We start from the raw sequence: 22,984 nt of genomic DNA on the forward strand, positions 1-22,984 counted from the left end.
GCCCTAAGTCGGGATCCTTGCTCAGTGGAGAGTCTGCTTTTCCCTTTCTTTCTATCTCTGACCCCTACTTGTGCTCTCTCAAATAAATAAATCTTAAAAAAAATTGTTGAACAAAACTCAAATGGTGGCCCATGAGAGTCAAAATTGAAGGGGAACAAAATTGTGAGGGGAAAATGCCTTCTAGGTCTGAAAAATAGAAGTTCTTACCCTTTAAAAACTGTTATCTCTCTAAGAGAGTTTTATTTAACGTGAAGGACAGTCATGCTACTGATTTGTTAAGCTAAATAAATACTTAAGCATTTCTCCCCTTAATGGCTTTAGAAATGATTTTTTTTTTTTTTTTGTTAAAGATTTTTATTTATTTATTTCCAGAAAGAGAGAACACAAACAGGGGGAACAGCAGGCAGACGGAGAGGGAAAAGCAGGCTCTCTGCTGAGTAAGGAGCTCAATGTAGGTCCTGGGATCATGATCTGAGCCTAAGGCAGATGATTAACTGACTGAGCCACCCAAACAACCCGAAATGATTCCTTAAAAAAAAAAAATAGAGGCAAACCTTTAAAAGACAGTAAAGTGAGATAGAATGAAAATAGCACTTTATTCAGTGCACAATGACAGTTTTTTTCAGTTCCATTCATAATTAAAGTAAAAAAAAAAAACTTCTTGCTGAGTATTTCATATACTTTACTTAGAAAAAAATAATTGAATTTCAAATCCCCTAAAGTTATTATTGAAAGTTTATATCCCGTGTAAGTATATGTACGTATACATATATACGTATACATATATACGTATATATTTGAACCACTCAAAGCAATTTTATACAAACCACTCAAGACAATTTTAAGAGCTGTTCTTTTCTGTATTTAGAATCGTCCTTTCAAATATTTAGAAGTTCCATAGGTGGTGGCTTTAAAGGAATTTTTCCCAGAGTAAATTTCTTGGATTGAAATTGATCTAGTTCTTCTGTTGTTAGTTGATCCTTCGGTGTGAATAATACATTATCTGTTATGGTGCTGCCATTTGAGGTTGGGAGAGAGGTGGATATGCTACTATTTCCAAAGGTGTCGTTGGATGACTTGGAAAAAGCAGTGTGAGAATGTGAGCCTAGATTACCAAAATTAGCCACAGAACTGCCACTTCCAAAGGCTGGGGCCCCTGGAGCTCCAACAGAGCCTGTTGCCATGGAAGCTGGAAATCCTGAAAATCCAGGTGACCCAAAACCAGATGCTGCAGGACTTTTAAAAGAAAACGAAGCAGCAGATGTGACTGAAGATTTCCCAAATCCAAACGTTGGAACAGAAGTAGTGATGGCAGAACTGGCAGAGGATGCAGCTCCAAATGCTGGAGTATTCCCAAATAAAGAAGGACTTCCAGAAGAGGCAGAGGAAAACCCAGAGCTTGGTTTAAAACTAAAATTCTGAGCACTAGTACTGCTGCTATTTCCTGGAAAACCTACAAAAAAAAAAAAAAAAAAAAAAAGGAAAAGGAAAAAAATAAGCTACAATAGTCAGAAAATGTAGCCATATTAACCACCCCTCAGTTTTTTCTTATTTCTGCCATGTTTACATGTGAGAAGCTTACTGAATGGAAGGAAAAGTGAAAATAAGAAGCTAGGACAAATCTACTAAACCTGTTGTTCTTTCTGCATACTGATCTCATTTGATTATCCTCACTGGATGGAGATAGCTTTCAGAAACCTCTGGGATTAGGAGGTGGACTTTCACTTTCTGCCTCAACCCCATATAAATCAGCTATGTCAATTATCAAAGAAGTTGACTCTTTCCTTAGTTATATTCTTTTAAGCAAATGTAGTCACTTCATGTCAGTTTCCTCCTGTATACACAAATAGAGTGATTCTCGAGGCCCTTCTAGCTTTCAACTAAGATGAATCTGATGAAATCCTACTCTAATAACTGACATCTTTAGTTTTCGGCTAAAATACTTCCTGAGTTGCCACTTTTATTTTCATACTTTTTATGACAGTACAAACTCCTCAGTCCTAATTTGCCTTTTTATTGGTCTCTGAGAACCACTATTTTTACCCCTGTATCTTAAACAATTTTTCTTTTAAACTAAAAAGAAAAAAAAGTGACATATTGTCACTTGAGACAAAACTATGCTGTTATACTCAGTGAAAAGGAGGTCCTCAGTGGTGCTGCTACATAGTAGCCATGTAGCTATAAACTTTTGAAAAACCATTTTCAAAATATACTTTGAAAGCCTGAGCCATGGGGTCTTTCAAAAATCATGCCATCTGACCCCTATTTCACAGATGACTGATGAGCCAAATTCTTTGAAGCTACATTATGGAAGGTAGTAGAATCTGCAAGGATGATTTAAAATGCCACTTAAGGAGAGGGAGGAAGATGGCAGAGGAGTAGGAGACCTAGTTTTGTCTGGTCTCAGGAATTCAGCGAGATAGCTATCAAATCATCTGAACACCTGTGAACTCAACTGGAGAAAAGAACTGTTGCAATTCTACAAATAAAAAAGCAACCACTTTCTGCAAGGTAGGAGGTGCGGAGAAGTAAATCCAAGGCACTATATCGGAAGATAAACTGCGGGAGGAGGGAGCCTCTGTAAGCCAGCCACCAGAAAGCCAGCTTTATCAATTTTGCAATATAGCTGGGGATCGCAAAATCGGAACTTTTAGAAGTCCGCCATGGTGAAGGATGTCCCCGTCTGAAAGGCACTCAGGTGGTGAAGTGGGACAGAATCCTAAGTTGGGGTAGTGTGGTCAGGATCCCCAGGGTCACAGGAAGATACAGGCACAGGGGTGCCTGAGTGGGGCAGAGTTCCCAAGCACTGGAGTAGGGAAGCTGGCTGCAAACAGCGAGCTCAGGAGTGGGCTTTCTGCTCAGTGTTGCCATAAACTAAGAACCAACCATGGCATGTTCAAGTGACTCCTCTTGCAGCAAGAGCCTAGCAAGGGGCAGACCTGTAGTGAGACTTTCCTTCCTCCTCACAGGGAGGTGCAGTGGGTATGTGCACTGCAGGAGTCAACAGGGTTTGGAGACTCAAAACAGTTGTGTGCCTGAGCAAAAAATGCTCAGTCACAGGCTGGGTGAGCACAGAGTGTGACAGAGACCAGGGAGATGGGAGTGACTGATTGATTGCTTTTTCCTGAGGGTATACTGAGGAGTGGGGCCCTGAGCTTTCCGGTCAAGATTAGAGATTGGGAGGCTGTCATTTTCATTCTCATCTTCTAAAGCAGTGTGGACAGACTTCATGGAACAAAAGCCCCATAGAACAATCTGGAGCAGATTAGGTAGGCTGGCCCCCAGGCAAGGGCTGTGCAGTTCTGCCCAGGGCAAAGAAATCTGAGAATCAATGCAACAGGCCCCTAACCCAGAATTTCACCAAGAATATCTGGCTAAGACCAAGTTTACGGATCACACAGAACTGAGAAACTCCAGCTCTAGGGGAAAACAGTATATAGAATTCATGGTATTTTCTCATGATTTTTCAGTCTAATTTTTTTCTTTTTCCTTTTCCAATTTCTTATTCCATCAACTCTTAAAGTCTTTTTTAATTTTCATTTTTACAGTTACAACGTCTTCTTTCATTGTATTTAATTTTTTTACATATATGTTTTTCTTTCTTTACAATTTTGGGATCTAGTTTTCTAACAAAGAGACTAAAATACACTCGATATATTGTATTACTCTATTATGTTCAGTTGTTTGATTATATATTTTCTCTTTTTTTAAAATTTTCTTTTCGGTTTCAGGTCTCTTCTGATTTGTGTATACTTCTCTGGGGTCGTTGCTATTTTAGCATTTTGTTCTCTTATTCATCTACTCTATGGACAGAATGACAAGACAGAAAAACCTCAAAAAAGAGACAAAAGGCAGTACTGACTGCCAGGAACTTAATCGGTATGGATATAATAAGTAAGACATCAGAACTAGAGTTCAGAATAATGATTATAAAGATACTAGCTGGGCTTGAAAAAGGCACAGATGACACTAGAGAATCCCTTTCTGGAGAAATAAAAGAACTAAAATTTTACCCAGTTGAAATAAAAAAAAAATGAGATGTGTTAAAAAATGGAGACTCTAATTGCTATGATAAATGAGGCAGAGGAGAGAATTACTGATATTGAAAACAAAGTGATGGAGAATAAAGAAGCTGAGAAAAAGAGACAACTACCGGATCATGAGGGGAGAATATGAGGGATAAGTGATATTATAAAGCAAAACAGTATTAAAATAATTGGGATCCCAGAAGAAGAAAGAGAGAGGGAAGGTCAGAAGGTAAACTGGAGCAAATTATAGCTGAGAACTTCCCTAATCTGCAGGAAGGAAACAGGCATTCAAATTCAGGAGGCACAGAGAACCCTCCCTTAAAAATCAATAAAAATGGGTCAATTACCTTGAAATTTAATAGTGAAACCTGCAAATTTCAAAGACAAAGAGCAAATCCTGAAAACAACTAGGGACAAAAAGTCCTTAACCTATAAAGGTAGAAACATTAGACTGGCAGCAGACCTATCCACAGACCTATCTACCTGGCAGGCCAGAAAGGACTGGCATGATATATTCAGGGTGCTAAATGGGAAAAGTATGCAGCTGAGAATATTTTATCCAGCAAGGCTGTCATTCAGAATAGGAGGAGAGATAAAGAGCTTCCAGAACAAACAGAAATAAAATAATATGTGATTCCTAAACTAGTCCTGCAAAAAATATTAAAGGGGATCTTTTAAGCAAAGAGAGAGCCCCAAAATAACAAAGACCAGAAAGGTAAAGAGACAATATATAGAAGCAGTGACTTTATAGGTAACATAATGACATTAAATTCATATTTTTCAATAGTTACTCTGAATGTAAATGGGCTAAATGCCCCAATTAGAAGACACAGGGTATCAGACTGGTTAAAAAGCAAGACCCATCCATATGCTTTCTGTAAGAGGCTCATTTTAGACCTAATGACACCTTGAGATTGAGAGTGAGGGGGTGGAAAACCATTTATTATTCTAATGGAAATCAAAAGAAAACTGAGGAAGCAATCCTTATTTCAGACAAATTAGAATATAAACTGAAGACTGTAATAAGAGATGAGGAAGGACACTATCCCATAATTAAGGGTCTATCCAACAAGATGATTTAAAAATTGTAAATATTTATGACTGTAACAGGGGAGTACCCATTTACATATAAACCAATTAATAACAAAATTAAAGAAACACATTGACAATAATGTAATAATAGTAGAGGACTTTAACGCCCCACTTACAGAAATGGACAGATCACCTAAGCAGAAGATCAACACAGAAACAAGGGCTTTGAATGACACACTGGACCAGATGGACTTTGCAGATATATTCAGAGCATTTTATCCTAAAGCAACAGAATACACATTCTTCTCAAGTGCACATGGAACATTCTCCAGAACAGATCACATCATGGGTCACAAATTAGGTCTCAACTGATACCAAAAGACTGAGATCATTCCCTACATATTTTCAGACCACAATACTTTAAAACTGGAAATCAATCAAAAGAGGAAATTTGGAAAGAACTCAAATACATGGAAGTTAAAGAGCATTCTACTAAAGAATGAATGAGTCAACCAGGAAATTAAAGAAGAATTAACAAAATTCATGGAAACAAATGAAAATGAAAACACAACTGCTCAAAGCCTTTGGGATGCAGAAAAGGTGGTCCTAAAAGGGAAGTACATGGCAATACAAGCCTTCTCAAGAAACAAGAAAGGTCTCAAATATACAACCTAATCTTACACCTAAGTGAGCTGGAAAAAGAACAGCAAATAAAGCCTAAAGAAGAGAATTAATAAATCCTGAAGCAGAAATCAATGAAACAGAAACCAAAAGAACAGTAGAACAGATCAATGAAACTGGAATCTAGTTCTTTGAAAGAGTAAGATCGATAAGCCTCTGGCCAGATTTATCAAAAAAAAAAAAAAAAAAGAGAGAGAGAGAGAGAGAGAGAAAGAAAAAGTGAGAGAGAAGAGCCAAATAGATAAAATCATGAGCGAAAGAGGAGAGATCACAACCAACATCAAAGAAATACAATTATAAGAACATATTATATGAGCAACTATATGCCAAAAATCTGGCAATCTGGAAGAAATGAATATATTACTAGAAACACATAAACTACCAAAACCGAAACAAGACGAAATAGAAAACCTGAACAGAGCCATAACCAGCAAGGAAATTGAAGCAGTAATAAAAAATCTCCCAACAAGAGTCTAGTTCCAGATGGCTTCCCAGGGGAATTTAAACAAACATTTAAAGAAGAATTAATACTTATTCTTCTGAAGCTGTTTCAAAAAATAGAAATGGAAGGAAAACTTCCAAACTCTTTCTATAAGGCCAGCATTACCTTGATACCAAAACCAGACAAACACTCCACCAAAAAGGTGAATTACAGACCAATATTCCTGATGAACATGGATACAAAAATTCTCACCAAGATACAAGCCAATAGGATCCAACAGTACATTAAAGGGATTATTCACCACGACCAAGTGGGATTTATCATACACTGTAGGGATAGAGGGAACATACTTCAATATCATAAAACCCATATATGAAAAGCCCACAGCAAATATCATTCTTGATGGGGAAAAACTGAGAACTTTTCCCCTAAGGTTAGGAACATGGCAGGGATGTCCACTATGACCCTGTTGTTCAACATTGTAACAGAAATCCTAGCCTCAGCAATCAGACAACAAAAAGAAATAAAAGGCATCTGAATAGGCAAAGAAGTAGTCAAATTCTCACTCTTCACAAATGACTTGAAAGTCTATGTGGAAAGCCCAAAAGATCCACCCTAAAATTGCTAGAACTCATACAGGAATTCAGCAAAGTGGCAGGATATAAAATCAATGCACAGAAATAAGTTGCATCTCTACACACTAACAATGAGACAGAAGAAAGAGAAATCAAGGAGCTGATTCCATTTATAATTGCACCAAAACCCATGAGATACCTAGGAAAAGAACTAACCAAGGAGGCAAAAGATCTGTACTCAGAAAACTGTAGGACAATCATGAAAGAAATTGAGGAAGACACAAAGAAATGGAAAAATGTTCCATACTCACGGATTGGAAGAACAAATATTGTTATAATGTTTATGCTTCCTAGAGCAATCTATACCTTCAATGCAATCCCTATTAAAATACCATAACTTTTCTTCACAGAGCTAGAACAAATAATCCTAAAATGTGTATGGAACTAGAAAAGACCCTGAAGGAATGTTGGAAAAGAAAACCAAAGCTGGTGACATCATATCCTGGACTTCAAGCTCTATTACAACACTGTAATCATCAAGACAGTACGGTACTGGCACACAGAAACAGATACATAGATCAATGGAATAGAAGAGAGAAAACTAAGAAATGGACACTCAAATCTATGGTCAACTAATCTTTGACAAAGCAGAAAGGAATTTCCAATGGAAAAAAAGACAGTCTCTTCAACAAATGGTGTTGGGAAACTTGGACAGCCACATGGAGAAGAAAAAAACTGGACCACTTTCATAAGTCATACACAAAAATAAAATAAAAAGGGATTAAAGATTAAATGTGATATAGGAATTCATCAAAGTCCTAGGAATCCATCAAAATCCAACCTCTTTGACCTCGGCCACAACAACTTCTTGCTAGACAAGTCTCCAAAGGCAAGAGAATCAAAGGCAGAAATGAACTATTGGGACTTCACTAAGATAAAAAAAAGTTTTGCAGGGCACCTGGGTGGCTCAGTGGTTGAGCATTTGACTTTGGCTCAGGTGGTGATCCTAGGGGCCTGGGGTCGAATCCCATAACAGGCTCCCTGTGGGTCCGGGTAGCCTGCTTCTCCCTCTGCCTATGTCTCTGCCCCTCTCTCTGTATCTTTCATGAATAAATAAGTAAAATTAAAAAAAAAAAAAAAAAGGTTAAAAAAGTTTGCACAGCAAAGGAAATAAATAGTTGACAAAACCAAAACACAACTGAGAGAATGAGAGAAGATATTTGCATACATCTTATCAGATAAAGGGTTAGTATCCAAGATCTATAAAGAGCTTTCCAAATTTAGCACCCAAAGAACAAATAATCCAATCAAGAAATGGGCAGAAGACATGAAAAGACATTTCTCCAAAAAAGACACACAAATGGCCAACAGACACATGAAAAATGCTAAACATCACTCAGCATCAGAGAAATACAAATCAAAACCACAATGAGATACCACCTCACACCAGTCAGAATGGCTAAAATGAACAAGTCAGAAAATGACAGATGTTGGCCAGGATGCAGAGAAGAGGAACCCTCTTACAATGTTGGTGGGGAATGCAAACTGGTACAGCCACTCTGGAAAACAGTATGGAAGTTCCTCAAAAAATTGAAAACAGAGCTACTCTACAACCCAGCAATTGTGCTACTAGGTATTTACCCCAAAGATATAAATGCAGTGATCTGAAGGGGCACCTGCACCCCAATGTTTATAGCAGCAATGTCCACAATAGCCAAACTATGGAGAGAGCCCATCCACGAATAGATAAATAGATAGAAGATGTGGTATATATATACACACAATGGAATACTGAAATCTTGCCATTTGCAACAACATGGATGGAACTAGAAGGTGAAATTAGTCAATCAGAGAAAGACAATTACATGATCTCACTCATATGTGGGATTTAAGAAACCAAACAGAGGATCATAGGAGGAGAGAGGGAAAAATAAAACAAGACAAAATCAGAGAGGGAGACAAATCATAAGAGACTCTTAATCATAGGAAACAAACTGAACGCTGCTAGAGGGGAAGCAAGGATGGGGTAACTAAGGAGGGCATGTGATGTTATGAGTACTGGATGTTATACAAAGACTTATGAATCACTGAACTCTACTTCTGAAACTAATAAAACACTGTATGTTAATTAAATGAATTTAAATTTTAAAAATAAATAAAATTATAAAATAAAATATAATTTTATTCAACCTTCATACTTTATGTTTATGATCTAAAACTTAAAAATCCTATGTTTCTAAAATTAATGAATCTTGCATTACTTTATCATTTACCTGGTGATCCAAATGTTACTGCTTGTGTACTGCTGAATCCAAATGCAGGTGCTGCTTGATTTATTCCATCCTTTAGATCTGAGAGCTATCAAAAAAAAAAAAAAAGTGGGCAAATAATAAAGTAATTGATGAGTAGTTCTCAGTTACCTTTTCTTTTTCTTTTTTTTTTTTCAGTTACCTTTTCTATACACTTTACAGCCAAATTCAATTTTAAAAATGAAAAAAAATAAAAATGAACACTTAAAAATATGTTTAACATAGAAAAGTGCTCACAATATGAATATGCATAGAAAAAAATGGACAAATCTCAATGAAGTAAGAGCAACTGGCTGATGAATTATGGGTGATTTTATTTATGCTTCTAAAATATTTTCTAAATTTCTTCAATGAGTATATATTAAAATCAGAAAAAATATTTTTGTAACTTCTTTTCTTTCTCTCTCTCTCTTCTTTTCTTTTCTTTTCTTTTTTCTTTTCTTTCTCTCTCTCTCTCTTTTCTTTTCTTTCATTCATTCATTCATTCATTCATTCATTCATTCATTCATTCAAGATTTTATTTATTTATTCATGAGATACACACAGAGAGAGATAGAGAGGCAGAGACACAGGCAGAGGGAGAAGCAGACTCCATGCAGGGAACCTGACACGGGACTTGATCCTGGGTCTCCAGGATCATGCTCTGGGCTGAAGGTGGCGCTAGACCGCTGAGCCACTCAGGCTGCCCACTGTAATACATTTCAATGTCTATAGGTTGATTACCAAGAAATCTAGAATTCAGGTAAAGGGCCTTTAGAGACTACCCACTCTGCTTAGTCTAATACTTGAACTGAAGCTGATTCACAATTACATTATTAAAAGCTTACTATTAAAATTAAACATTTCCTATTTCCTGAGAATACTTTCTGTTTTTGCTATTTTCTACTCTAGAAATGTTTTTCATCTCTGCATACTGAAATCCTAATCTCCCTTTCAAGGAACTTTTCCTTTACTCCTTATCTCCAAGAATCTTTTCCTAATCAACTCAAAACAAATATGATTTCTCTCATTTGGAAACCTTAAAAGCATTTTTCAAAAATCAATTTCATTGAGGCATAGTTTATATGCAATAAAATGCATCCATGTAAAATTTATATATATATATTATTTAAAACATATACATATAAATTTTGATGAGTTTTGACAAACTTATAGCCACCGCCACAATCAAGATTTAAAATACTTCTATCACCCCCTAAAAACTCCCTTGTGTTCTTTTTCAGTCAAAACTCTCCAAATCCCTGGGCATAGGGAACCACTCATCCTTTTCTGTCACTATAGATGAGGATTATTTTCTTTTTTTTCCTAAAGATTTTAAAAATTTATTTATTGGAGAGAGAGAAAGAGACTAAGCAGGAGGGAGAAAGAGAGAATTTGAAGCCGACTCTGCATTGAGGGTAGAGTTGCTTCTCAAACTCAGGGCTCCTGAGATCAGGACTTAGGCCGAAATCAAGAGTCGGATGCTTAACTGACTGAGCTACCCAGGCACCCTGATGAGGTTTTTCTTTAGTTTTCTCTCCTTCAGTGTAATATTCATTGATGGGTATATAGATAAACATATTATACACAAACACTGAATTAAAAGAACAAAGAATGAACTATTGATATATGCTAAACTCACTGTAGGTGGACTAAGATAAGATCCTCACCTATGGAGGGTCCCCTAGAAAGCTGGCAAAGAGCAAAGAACTTCTAACCCCAAGGGAAGTTCTGCAGTTCTTTGGACTCAGTTACCCCTTCTACATTAGCAGTAGGGATGGTGGGCCACCTCTCACATGGGGAGAGAATACTTCCAAGAAGTCCTACTAAATTTAAATGGCATTATAACAACTAAATGGTGAAGAAATTAGCTTTCCCAAGAGTCTGTCTAGAAAGTACATACTTAAGGCGTGGAATGCTGGAACGGTCACCCAGTCATTTACTAAGTTAGGCAGCTACAACTCTCATAGCCTTTTCAGAAAGTAGAAACATAAATCGCCTGGGAAACTGTAAATTTATCTTATTTCAAAATAAGGTTCTTAAGAAATTTTTATGGGAATAGAAACATCATAATTTTATTGACAGAGATAATACAGTCAGAGATAATATCTTTGGAAACAGGTAGGTATATATCTACTAAAAGTATTTCTGTATAAGTCAGGGAACATATGGTGAGTGTTTTCCAGTCATAAAAGTATACATTAGTCTAAACTTATATTCAGATCATTTTTCATAGCAATTTCTTTGTAAATGTTGATAATCTGGTATTCTTGAATTTATGTGATATTTTCAAAACTAGACCACTAAAGTAAAAAACTTTACCCTAAAAATCATTTTAGGAAAGCAAAGTTATCTGAGCTTTTCTGACTAAGGAACAGAGAGAAAGCAATTCTAGGGCTGTGACTTTAAATGATGATAGTCTTGAGAATGTGTGTATCATAATTCTTGACAGAGAATTTTAGCCTTGCTTTCCAAATCCAAAGTGAAATTCTCTGCAAAAAAAAGCAATAGATAAGATACTTCCCACAGAAAATTCTTCAATACTCACCAAAGCTATATTAGCTGATGTATTCAGACTTTTCAGTTCATTTATTCTGTTTCTCCATTGATTTACTAACTGTTGGAGGGAATTCAGCTGAAGAGAGAAGACAGAAAAATAACGAGTCAATATTGAGTGTTTAGAAGTTTGTTTCTCCAACTTTATGTCTTTATTTGCTCAAATCACAAAAAGCTGATGAAACATTTTTATGGCCCATAACTTATACATAATTTGTCCAAGATGTTCCAGCTGTAGTTCCCTCCCTGTTCTCCAACTCCTTGTGTCACCTGGTTCAGAACCTCAAGTATGTGAAAGCACAGAGAGTTTTATCTGGATGGGAGGCAAACATGTATACTAGTTGAAATGCTTGATCATGACTGTAGAAAACACAAAAATACAGTTGATGTTATTTCCTTTAAGCACCAAACTTATTCAAGCCCAACTTTTTTATTTTTTGACATCTGATATGTGAGAATGTTAATCTGTACAAACAGATTGTGTCCTATTTCACTTTGTTTTTCTAGAATTCATCATGGTGTCTGTCGGCACCTAAGAGATGTTCCATAAATATCAAATGATGAAATGAAAGAGTCTGACTTCTAGGACTGATTGCTGGATAATTTGTAATAAAAATATGACATTCCTACTTGTATAGTCAAAATATATTATTACCATTTTAGATAACCAACCAATTTCAAAGAAATTAATTTAGAAAATAAAAATAGCCTTGTCTTGAGAAAAATTATAGACCTCATCCACTCTGCCAACATACAAGCAAGCCACTACAAACAGAGAAGACAGTAATTAACAGCTAATCTGGTATCAAGGTAGATGAATAGGAAACAAACTTACATAACTCTGTAAGTTATTGCTGGTTAAGAAGTTATGGTATTCAAGCCTCAACTCCTCTGGTGAAATGTCTGTAAAACCTGAAGTGAGGAATCAATTGGAATCTTTAAAATAAATGTCAATACTTTTAATAGTAAAGCTAGAAGTGCTAGACAAAATATGATGTTGATCATAAGAAAATTTTCATTATCATAAAGAAAAATGTCAAAGCCTATATTCTAATGTTTAATAAAGTATAAAATTAGAATAAAATATGGTTGGATATTTGATCTTCAAAGGGGGAAATTTTCTAAAGATAAATGGAGTGGAAGGAATGACAAAGAAAAAGAGTTGACTACATATACATTCAAGCTTCTTGTTTAATAAATATTCTGTATGCCAGAAACTGTAATAACCAAAATTAAAAGACAAATGGTAAACTGAGAAAACTGTAACTGCAACATATATGACAGGAGAAGAGCTAATGTCAATGTATAAATAGTACTTACAATCAATAAGAAAAATAAGTTAATATGGGCAAAGATAATAAACATCCAACTCAAAAAAATTCAAAGAGACAGCAAATAAATCAAATAAAAAAGGTGAATTTAAAAATCAACTAAAAATGGAGATAAAATGCTTTACTTAATGGCAAAAATTAAAAATGGATGGTATTTATCGTTATGAAGGGTGTGGTAAAATGGATACTCTCCTAAACTGTCGTTAAGGAATCAAAAAGGTACTTTTCTGGAGGAAAATTGTCATTAAGCGTCAGATGCCTAAAATATGTTCATACTTTCTGTCCTTAATAAAATTTCTAGATTTAACCTCCAGAAATATAGACGTATAAACAAAGAGTTTAATGTATGAAAATGTTCATTCTAGCATTTTTAGTAGTAGAGACAAACTGAAAACAACAAAGTATAATACAAAACTAGATTATGATCCTAATTATATGTATTTTATATATATATATACAGAAAATATGATTATACTTATTTTTGAAAGAAATAACTCTAAAATGTTATCATTGTTTCCTCTGTGATCAGGTGATCTTTGTTTTATTTACATATTTCTGTGTTTTTCAAGTTTTCTATAGTAACAGCTGTAAATTTATAATTAGAAAAACTTTTTAAGAAAGGAAAAACAATGTTCAGGATATTTTCTACAGAGAATTACTTGTAACCCAGATATCATTAACTCTATGGACATCTACACCCCAGTGGGGTGTAAAGAAAAAGACTAAACTTTCAAATTAGAACTTTGGATTCCTCAACACTTTGTCTTTATACCATCTTGATTAACCGTTCAGGCCAAAAAACCTAGGAATCCTCCAACATTTCTCTTTCCTCACATCTAATTAGTCAGCATCCTGCCGGTTCTAACTCTAAAACAGAACACGGATTTGACCAATTCTGTCTCCTCTGCTAGTAACTATAACCCTGTCAGTCACCAGCATTTGTCTCCTAACTCATCTCCTTGTCTCTATTTTGCTTCTTAGGCCCTACCACTCCCTACAGACCGTTTCTTTTCATACAACAGCCTGAGTGAGTTTTTTCTAATCAGATCATATCCTTCTCCTGCTTACAGCTCCACATGGCTGCTCAGTACAATTAGGTCCAACATGACCTGGCTCCTGGCTAACTCCATGGCTTTACGTCTAGGACTCTTTCCCTTGTTCACTCTCCTCCAGGGTTTCAGGCCTCACTAATCCTCAAACTTGCCAACCTTATTCCTACAAGGGCCTATGCATTAGCTATTCCTATTGCCAGGAATGTTTTACCCAAATATTCCCAAAAGTGACACCTTCTTTTCACTTAGGACTCAACTTTAATAGCTTCCTAAGAATGGAAAACCACTCTAACTAAAGGAATAATATCCCTCTAGTTACTTTCTCCTTCTTCCAGTTGTTCCTCATCTGAAATCACAGGACATGGAAAATTATGTGACTATGTTCTCAATTCTCTCAAGGGTGGTACAAAAGCAGTATCATTTTAGATGCATAGGAAATTGGTATCTAAGGACAGTAGTTCTCCAACTTTTTTTGGCCCAAGACCCATCTATATTCTTAAAAATCATTAAACAGTCCCAAAGAACTTTTGTTTACATAGGTTATATACATCAATATTTGCCATATTTAAAATGAAAAAGAAGAAATATAGACCATATGTATTAATTCACATAAAAATAAGAAACCAGGGGTGCCTTGGTGGTATAGTCAGTTGAACATCCAACTCTTGGTTTCAGCCCAGCTTGTGAGCTCAGGGTTGTGGGATCGAGCTCCATGTCGGGCTCCGTGCTCAGCTTGTAGTCTACTTGAAATTCTCTCTCTCCCTCTCCCTCTGCCCTTCCCCCTGCATGTACTCTAATAAATAAATATATCTTAAAAAAAGAAACCAATTACATATCAACATAAATAGCCTATTTTTAAAGCAAAAAATAAACATTTAGTAAGATGAATAGCAATGTCTTATGTTCGTAGTATTTTTAAACATACCTTTATTTAAAAATATTTTATTGCTAAAAATCTTGACCCTCTTCTGAACTTTCAGTGGGTCACTGGCTTTTTGCTGACTGAGGGACTGTAAATTTTTTAACACTTGACTTTAAGAGAAGATTGCTGGATTAAATCTGCTTCTACATTCAATCTGTTGCAATATATTGCCTGGTTAAAATATATGAAGACAATCTGTTCTAACATAGATAAGTAGCTAGAAATAGAAGACTTTAATAGCTTTTTCAGATAATTGTCGATATTCTTCTCTGACACTACCCCAAAACTTGACAGGTTGTAATTCCTTAAAAATTAGCTAGAATGCAAACTTGAACCATACTAATTAACTTTCTGCACTATTATATTAAATCCAGTGGTTTATCTTGCACTTAGAATGGATTTTCAACCATGCATAATTTTACAATATCATACACTGGTCATTTGGAAAATACTGGTCCATTGAGTCACCTAGAACTTCTAAAAGCTGACATGTGCCATCTTACAACATAAAAAACTCATATTTGTTAATATCACTATCCATCTCATCAGAAGAGACTTTAAAAATATTAAGAAGTCATTAAGCTTACAGTGGCAGAAAACAGTTTTCTATCTAATTTTCACTAGAAAGTTCAAATTTTGTCACTGGCAATAGTCAGTTGTTTTCTTTGAAGTGATAGACTCACTTCATTAGTTTAAAAAAAAAATGTTGCCAAGTACCTTTCAAGTAAAAAAATATGAAAAAAGTGGCTAGTTCAGTTTACAATCCATATAACTTCAGTGTCTTCTCTAAAAATAACCATCATATGTGAGTTTGTGGCAGAAGCACTTTATGTGCACTTCTCATTTTTTTTTAAAGATTTTATTTATTTAAAAAAAAAAAAAAGATTTTATTTATTTATTCATGAGAGACAGAGAGACAGAGACATAGGCAAAGGGAGAAGCAGGCTCCCTGCAGGGAGCCCCATGTGGGGCTTGATCCTGGGACTCCAGGATCATGTCCTGAGCTGAAGGCAGACACTCAACCACTGAGCCACCCAGGCAATCCTGTGTCCTTCCCATTTTGTCACAAAGATTAAAAAGGTATGCACTCAAGAGTCAAAATTAATAAAACAAGTATTTTTACCTCTTCATCAAAAATTTTAAGTGAAAATGCATTAAAAATTTTTTTTTATTGGAGTGCCTGGCTGGCGTGATCCAGAAGAGCATGTGACTCTTGATTTGGGGTTATGAGTTTGAACCCCATATTGGCTGTAGAGATTATTTAAATAAAACTTAAAAAAATTTTTGTATTGACTATTCTAGTCTGCTAGTACAGTGTGTTGCCTCTGCCTTGATTCATGCTAAAACACAAGTTTTACTCATGAATGCCTTTGCACAAACAGTGCAAATGTCATCAGAGTGACATTTATAATGTCTTAGTACTATTATGAAAATATGAATTTGTATAGTTTTTAAAAGGGTCTCAAGGATAGGGTTGCCAGGTTGAGCAAATAATAATACAGGATGCCCAGTGAAATTTGAATTTCAGATATACAACAAATAACTTTTTAGTAGAAGTATGTCCCAAATATTATATGGAACATTCAAATACTAAAAACATTATTTTTTAGAGGAGCCTGGGAAGTTCAGTTGGTTAAGCATCCAAATCTTGGTTTCAGCTTAGGTCATGATCTCACAGGTTGTGGGATCAAGCCCTACTTTGGGGTCCCCACTCAGCAGGGAGCCTGTTCCCCTCATCCTCTTCCTCTGCCCCTCCTCCAGCTTATGCAGACTCTCTCTCAAATAAATAAATAAATCTTAAAAAAAAAAAGGAAAACGTTACTGAAAATTATTTATTTGTATTATTTATTTTCTCCTTCTCTCAATTTTTTTTTAAATTTTTATTTATTTATGATAGTCACAGAGAGAGAGAGAGAGAGAGAGAGAGAGAGGCAGAGACACAGGCAGAGGGAGAAGCAGGCTCCATGCACCGGGAGCCCAACGCGGGATTCGATCCTGGGTCTCCAGGATCGCGCCCTGGGCCAAAGGCAGGCGCCAAACCGCTCTGCCACCCAGGGATCCCTCTCCCTCTCTGAAGAACATAAGTTTTGTAAGGGAGGGACCTTGTCTGTCTTGCTCATCACTATATCCTTAGATCTTAGAAAAGGGCCTGACACAAAAATTCTGTATTTTCTTGAACTGAGTGAATAAATAATGACTGGTGTGACATTACTGCTCACAGGGAATGAATAGGTAGAGCTGAGAGAGAGCAGGGATCCCAAAGTTCTGAGGGACTGCAAGGGCTCTCATTTGTTAGGTACCTGCTGTTTACTCAATAGGGCAGAGGCCCAGGACCACCTGAAGTGGGATTAGAAACGTGTGGCACTTCAGGTTTCAGTTCAGAAGGGGCTTAGGGACTAAGGACCAAAGAAAACGGGAAGGGAAAAGAGCATTCTAAAGAAATGCTATCTCTGTAGCCCAGCTAAATCTCTTTATCTTCACACATTATCTCTAGGATAGGTCTCAACATGCTTTATGAAAAATAACTATCTTTGGAAGAAAATATAAAGAAAGGGAAAACAGAATCAGGTAGCCGAGGCCTTAATGGCAAGTAGGATGTGAATCTTCTATTCACTCCAGGTAGCTAAGAGGTTCTGAAGTTGTACCTACAGGGAACCCAGAAAGCAGAGATTCTTTGGGCGCTTACCGAATGGGAATTGTGGTGGGTACTGATTTCAGTATTTTTTCATGAGAACCAGGTATCTTAAAAGAATTGTATCTTCTAATCTCTGTTTCTGAATTATGAAGTTCTGCCAGAATACTGGGATACTTTAAACAATGTCCAAACTCTCCTAACAGTGGCTAAGTTTGTGGTTAGTTTTTTTGGCACGATCTTGGTTTTAGAAAATAAGAGTTGTTAAGTGTATTTTAAAAACACAAAATTTCTCAATTACCTGAAATATTAGGTTTCTTTTTCATTGGTGAATAAACAGAAAACATCCACTGCCCTGATGATTCCCAAATTTCCATATCTTTTATAATTCCTTCCCTGGGGGAAAAAAAAAAGAGCAAAGGATCTTTTTTATCTGCTTGTTAAAATCGTTTTGTATCGTTTACAATCTTCAATGACTAAAATTTTAAATTGTAGTAAGTATGTAATTTTAGTTTTTTAAAAATTATTTTTTAAAAAGTTTATCTGAGAAAGAGTGAGAGAGAAAGCACAAAAAAGGAGGGGCAGTGGGAGAGGGAGGAGCTGACTCCCCACTGAGCAGGGAGGTAGCCTGTGGGGCTTGGTCTCAGTACCCTGGGCGAAGCCACCCAGGTGCCTCCCCCACCCCTTTTTATTAAAAGATTTTATTTATTTTTATCGAGAGAGAGAGAGAGAGAGAGAGAGAGAGAGAGAGAGAGGAGGGAGGGAGGGAGGGAGGGAGGGAGGGAGAAGAGAGAGAGAGAGAGAGAAAGAGTACACATGCAAGGGTGGGGGAGGGCAGAGGGTGCAGCAGACTCCTCCCTGACACAGGGCTCAATCTCTGACCCTGAGCTCATGACCTGAGATAAAATCAAGGGTTGGATGCTTAACCGACTGAGCCACCAAGATGCCTCTAGATTTTTCCACTGTATTTTCTGAAGAGTATTCTTTAAAGCAGAATTTATGGAATAAGAACTCTATTTCATGATTTTAAATATTATAATATCAAAAGAGTTCATAGTTTCAGTTTTCCAGTAAACTAAACCATTAACATTTAGTCAGTGAGAACTATTAAACTATACATATTTTAAAGAACTATAATATTATAAAATATACAATACTAACTCCAATCTTTCTTTGTTCATTACCATAAACATCAATGATAATTTAACTGGAAAAAGACAGAAAGCACCATAAAATAGAGAACCATAAAATTTTTAAAGTGCGTAGGACTTTAGAGATCATTTTGTCCAATTCTCACTTTTGGAAAAGGGGAAAACAGACCCATGTCCATAGAGCTAATTTATTGGCAAAGCTGTGGTTAGATCTGACTCTAAATTAAATGTTCCCCTCCCCCATCCAGAATGCTACAATTAATAAAACGATAGTTACCACAGAGGTACTGGATTAAAATCAGGATTTTTAGAACACTGAATATAGGAAGGAGGGCTTTGTTTGCTCTTTGACCTTTACAAAAAAATCAACTGTATATGGTACATGGCTCAAAATGTTTACCATTCATTCTAATTTATTAAGGGAAATAAAAGACTAGACTACATTTAAGTTCTGTCCCAGGAGCCAAGGCAACAGTTACAGAGAGAGAGCCAGGGACTATTTTGGCACCAGTCATACATTCTACCATTATTAAAAATGATAAGGAGGGAGGATCCCTGGGTGGCTCAGCGGTTTGGTGCCTGCCTTTGGCCCAGGGCGTGAGTCCCGCCTTGGGCTCCCTGCATGGAGCCTGCTTCTCCCTCTGCCTGTGTCTCTGTCTCTCTCATGAATAAATAATAAAATAAAATCTAAAAAAGGATAAGGAATCTGTGCCACAGTAATGAAGGAAATCAAATGAAACTTTTTTCAAGAAAGTAGTTGAAGTTTTAGGATGAAAAATACCAGATATTATAAGTGATCACCAAGAGTACAAATTGCTTTAAATTACCTATATTTTGTAAAGAACTAATTATTACAACAAACTTAAGCAGAACTACCTTAAAAGATATGCACAGTGTTGATAGTGTTATCAATGTTGATAGTGTTTAAAAAAATATTGATAGTGTTATCAATAGAAAAATGGAAAAAGCATAATTAGCCCTGAGAAGTCAATGTGCTGGTTTGGAAGGGTGACCTATTTTTAAGTGAAATGAAGTGTACTATGACATATGCAAAACAATGGTTCTCTCTGAGTGATAGGATCATGGGTACTTTTTCTTGTCTTTGCTTATTCTGATTTTTTAATAATGTATTACTTTTCTTAAAGAAAATATTGTAGGTATTTTTGAAAAAAGAGCAAATGGGTAGTAATTTTTTCTAAAGACTTTCACTTACAGAAGTTTCTTTTCATCTTTCTGCCCATCAGAACTGGATGAAGCAAATGGGTTCTGGGACAATCCAAACCCCCTGTTCCTGCTAGTTGAAGCTCCAGAATCGAAGGAACCAAAAGATGGCTTTTCTTGATCTCTGCTGCCCCCCCATGGTGTTGATTTGGAGAAGCTGGATGGCTGAATAACGCTGGAATATCTTTGGCTGGTGGTATTCCATCCACGTCTGTTACTACCTGAAAATAAACGATAAAATAATTTTATTGGCAACTTCTCTTTTAAGTCTCAAAAATTTTCATTATATTGTCTTATTATGTGCAGACATGATGCAAAGATTCAACAAGCACCATACTTCCACTCATTTTAAATCACAAAACTCTTCATTTTTGATTTATATAGTTACTTGTAACCAGCAAATCAAGTAATGGTCTAATGGTATTTTTTGTTTAACAAGATTGAGAGGACTGTAAACCCATCGAAAAATAATGATATATTACTAAGTTCAGTGATATAAGTTTATTAAGTAAACAACTGCTTGATAGTGGGTTTAGGATGTAACCTAAGTCATAAGCTCCTTCAGGATAAAAAGCTGTCTTTACCATTCTTTGCTTTCCCACTAGGCCCTATATAGCAGTAAAGGCTGAAAAATGGACAATGTATTAAAGAGTTGCTGGACATAAAAAATTAGATTCCACCCTCTGTCCTTGAATAGATGCTTAAATCTAGTTGATTCAATCTTCTCTCAGGGAAAACACCTACCCACCTATCTTTCATAGAGAGATTGTAATTTACACATGAATAAAATGCACTCAGTTCTTCTATTATGAGCAGATTCTAATATTTCATAATTATCACAATGAGCCAACAGGACTCTCTCCTCTCTATTTAAAAAAATCTTATCACTTAAACTACCTCATTTACTCATCACTCCCTAGTTGGGGCCAAGATAATTTGCCTTGTTTCTGACTAAATTAGGAGACACTCCATTAGATTATATTAAGAACTAGAATGATGGGAGATATACTCCTTCATGAAAGTTCATCTCCCAACTCTACAACTACCTAACAAGAAAACAGATCTCTCGTGTGAGGGTCAATGGTATTTTATTTTTCTTAAGTTCCAAATCCTTTGAAGAAATTCATAGCTTTTGGCCTTCACTGATTAATTATAGAACATTCGTTTCTGGGAGATAAATACTGTTTACTTGATGAGTTTTATCTATGCTTTCTTCATCCATCAATCCCATTCAATATTTATTTTCTAATTACTACGTCTAGAGTGAGTCTCTATAGAGTGCCAAGTATTAAGCAGCCCCTTCCCAGGAAATACACGTACAATGATCAGACCCCAAATCCTAAAAAAAGAAAAAAAAAAATTTGCTTTGGAATATTTCACGAGGTGAAGTGTGGGTGATGCAAAAACGACTGTCTTTCAAGAAGAGGCATCGGAGGTGAAATCACACTGCAACATAGATTATGGGTCAGATGGACAATCCTGAAAGAGGGAAGGGAAGAGAGTGGGGTCAGCATCTTGTGACAACTTTAAGGACTTAAGCTTCGATCCTAAACAAAGAAAAACCTGACTGTTCATCTGACCTTTAAAACTTTGTATAAACAAACAAACAAACAAATAAAACCTTGTGTTGGTTTCATTTCTGGTTCCTCCTCTCCTTGAGCACAATCCTTCCGCATCATGCACAACTGGCTTAAATACTCCAAAACCTCTGACGATGACTCAGACCCAGCAGGTGGGTCCACACGGTCCTCCGACACCCCCTTCCCTCACAGCCCAGAGTTCTTAACTGGGGCAACACACTCTTCCGATTTTACCTTCAATGTTACGAGCACGTACATTCGCCAGAGCAAGAGCTTTGTAGCTGACATCACACGTTCAAAGGAGTCTGCGACTTCCCCAAAGCCAAGAATCCAGACTTTGGCCCCCAGCTGCGAGCCTCTCTCTCTCGGGAAAAGTTTCGTAAAAATTATACTTAGAGTGTCAAGGGTGAAGAAAAAAACAACAAGCACCCAGAAGGTGGGGTTTAGGTAAAGCGAGGCGGCGTCTGGGTCGACCTAGACCAGTTCTCCGGACCTTTACCACCCACAGACAAGGCAGTTACGACACGTACTTCCAACTTAGAAACTCATGGTTTCGCATTAGTACCAAAGGCCAAGACTCTGTCTTCGTCCCCACGGCAGAAATCAGCGGGACGCCCACACAGCGGGTAGCGGCGCCGGGGAGAGCCTGCGCCGGGCCCGGGGGGCGGGGCCGAAGGCCGGACGACGCGGGCACGTCAGCGTCACTCGACTGCTGCGCCGCCGCCGCGCTGCGCCGAGCGGGCCCCACGCCGGACGCCCGTTCTCCGCCCGACGGCCCTGGCGCCAGGCCTTCCCCCGCTCCGCTAGCGGCGGCGGATGGAGGAGAACGTCACCTGAGGGCTGTTGCTGCCGTCCTCCGCCCGCACCCCCGGCGCCGGGATGTTCGTTCCAGCACCGGTCTCCAAAGCGGCACCGGCCTTGAAGGAAGAACTGACAAATGGTCATTGCGACGGCGTCGCCCACGGAACGGTCTTCTGTCAGCACCCTGAGCGGACGGAGAGCCCGAAGCAACCGAAGGTCCCTCCCCGCTGCCGTGACGTCATCTTCTCGCGCCCTTTCGTCTCTCTTGCCCGGCCCCGGGATGAGAGGCGTGGATTTTGCCCAATAGGGTTTGAGAAGAGCGGGGCGGCCCCTGCCCTCGGGTCGAGCTTGGGAAAGCTGAATGCTCCGAGAGTTAGCGTGGCTGCGGATTTCGAGGGCGGCTTGAGGGTGCGAGGTGATAGGGAAGCGAGTTAAGGGAACTGCGGTCTTCAGCGGGGACCTGGAGGGGAGGGATAGCTGTGGCTTGAGAGACCCGAGTTGTGTATTTCGTTTGCACCGTTGAGCAAGCAGAGATCTGCGCAGCCACTCATCAGGCGGGAAACAGGAAACACCGGTTAGAGGGCAAACGGAAAACTGTTTCCTTTAAGGGCAGACTGCAACTGAAAAGTATCCTCACAGCCCCACCTTTGGATGAACACTGCAATTCTTACGCTCTTGGAAAGCCAGTTCTT

The 22,984-nt window shown here is 37.5% G+C and overlaps 1 protein-coding gene across 4 annotated transcripts; it reads right to left on the reverse strand.

Annotated features, from left to right (window-relative positions):
• Positions 1–577: 577 nt before the first annotated feature.
• On the reverse strand, positions 578–22,541 carry NUP42 (nucleoporin 42). Of its 4 annotated transcripts, none has more exons than XM_077856549.1 (7): positions 22,325–22,541; positions 19,904–20,132; positions 17,841–17,935; positions 12,438–12,514; positions 11,595–11,681; positions 9,032–9,116; positions 578–1,453 (listed from the first exon to the last, which is right to left on the reverse strand). In XM_077856549.1, exons 1-7 carry the CDS (start codon positions 22,434–22,436, stop codon positions 879–881), a joined length of 1,260 nt encoding a protein of 419 aa, XP_077712675.1. In that variant the 5' UTR covers positions 22,437–22,541; the 3' UTR covers positions 578–878. The 4 variants fall into 4 exon arrangements, with proteins under 4 accessions (XP_077712675.1, XP_077712677.1, XP_077712678.1 ...); XM_077856551.1 differs by lacking the exon at positions 22,325–22,541 and adding an exon at positions 22,022–22,178; XM_077856552.1 differs by lacking the exon at positions 22,325–22,541 and adding an exon at positions 21,748–22,015.
• Positions 22,542–22,984: the final 443 nt, after the last annotated feature.

The sequence above is a fragment of the Canis aureus genome, chromosome 18, assembly GCF_053574225.1.
Source record: "Canis aureus isolate CA01 chromosome 18, VMU_Caureus_v.1.0, whole genome shotgun sequence".
NCBI lineage: Eukaryota > Metazoa > Chordata > Mammalia > Carnivora > Canidae > Canis > Canis aureus.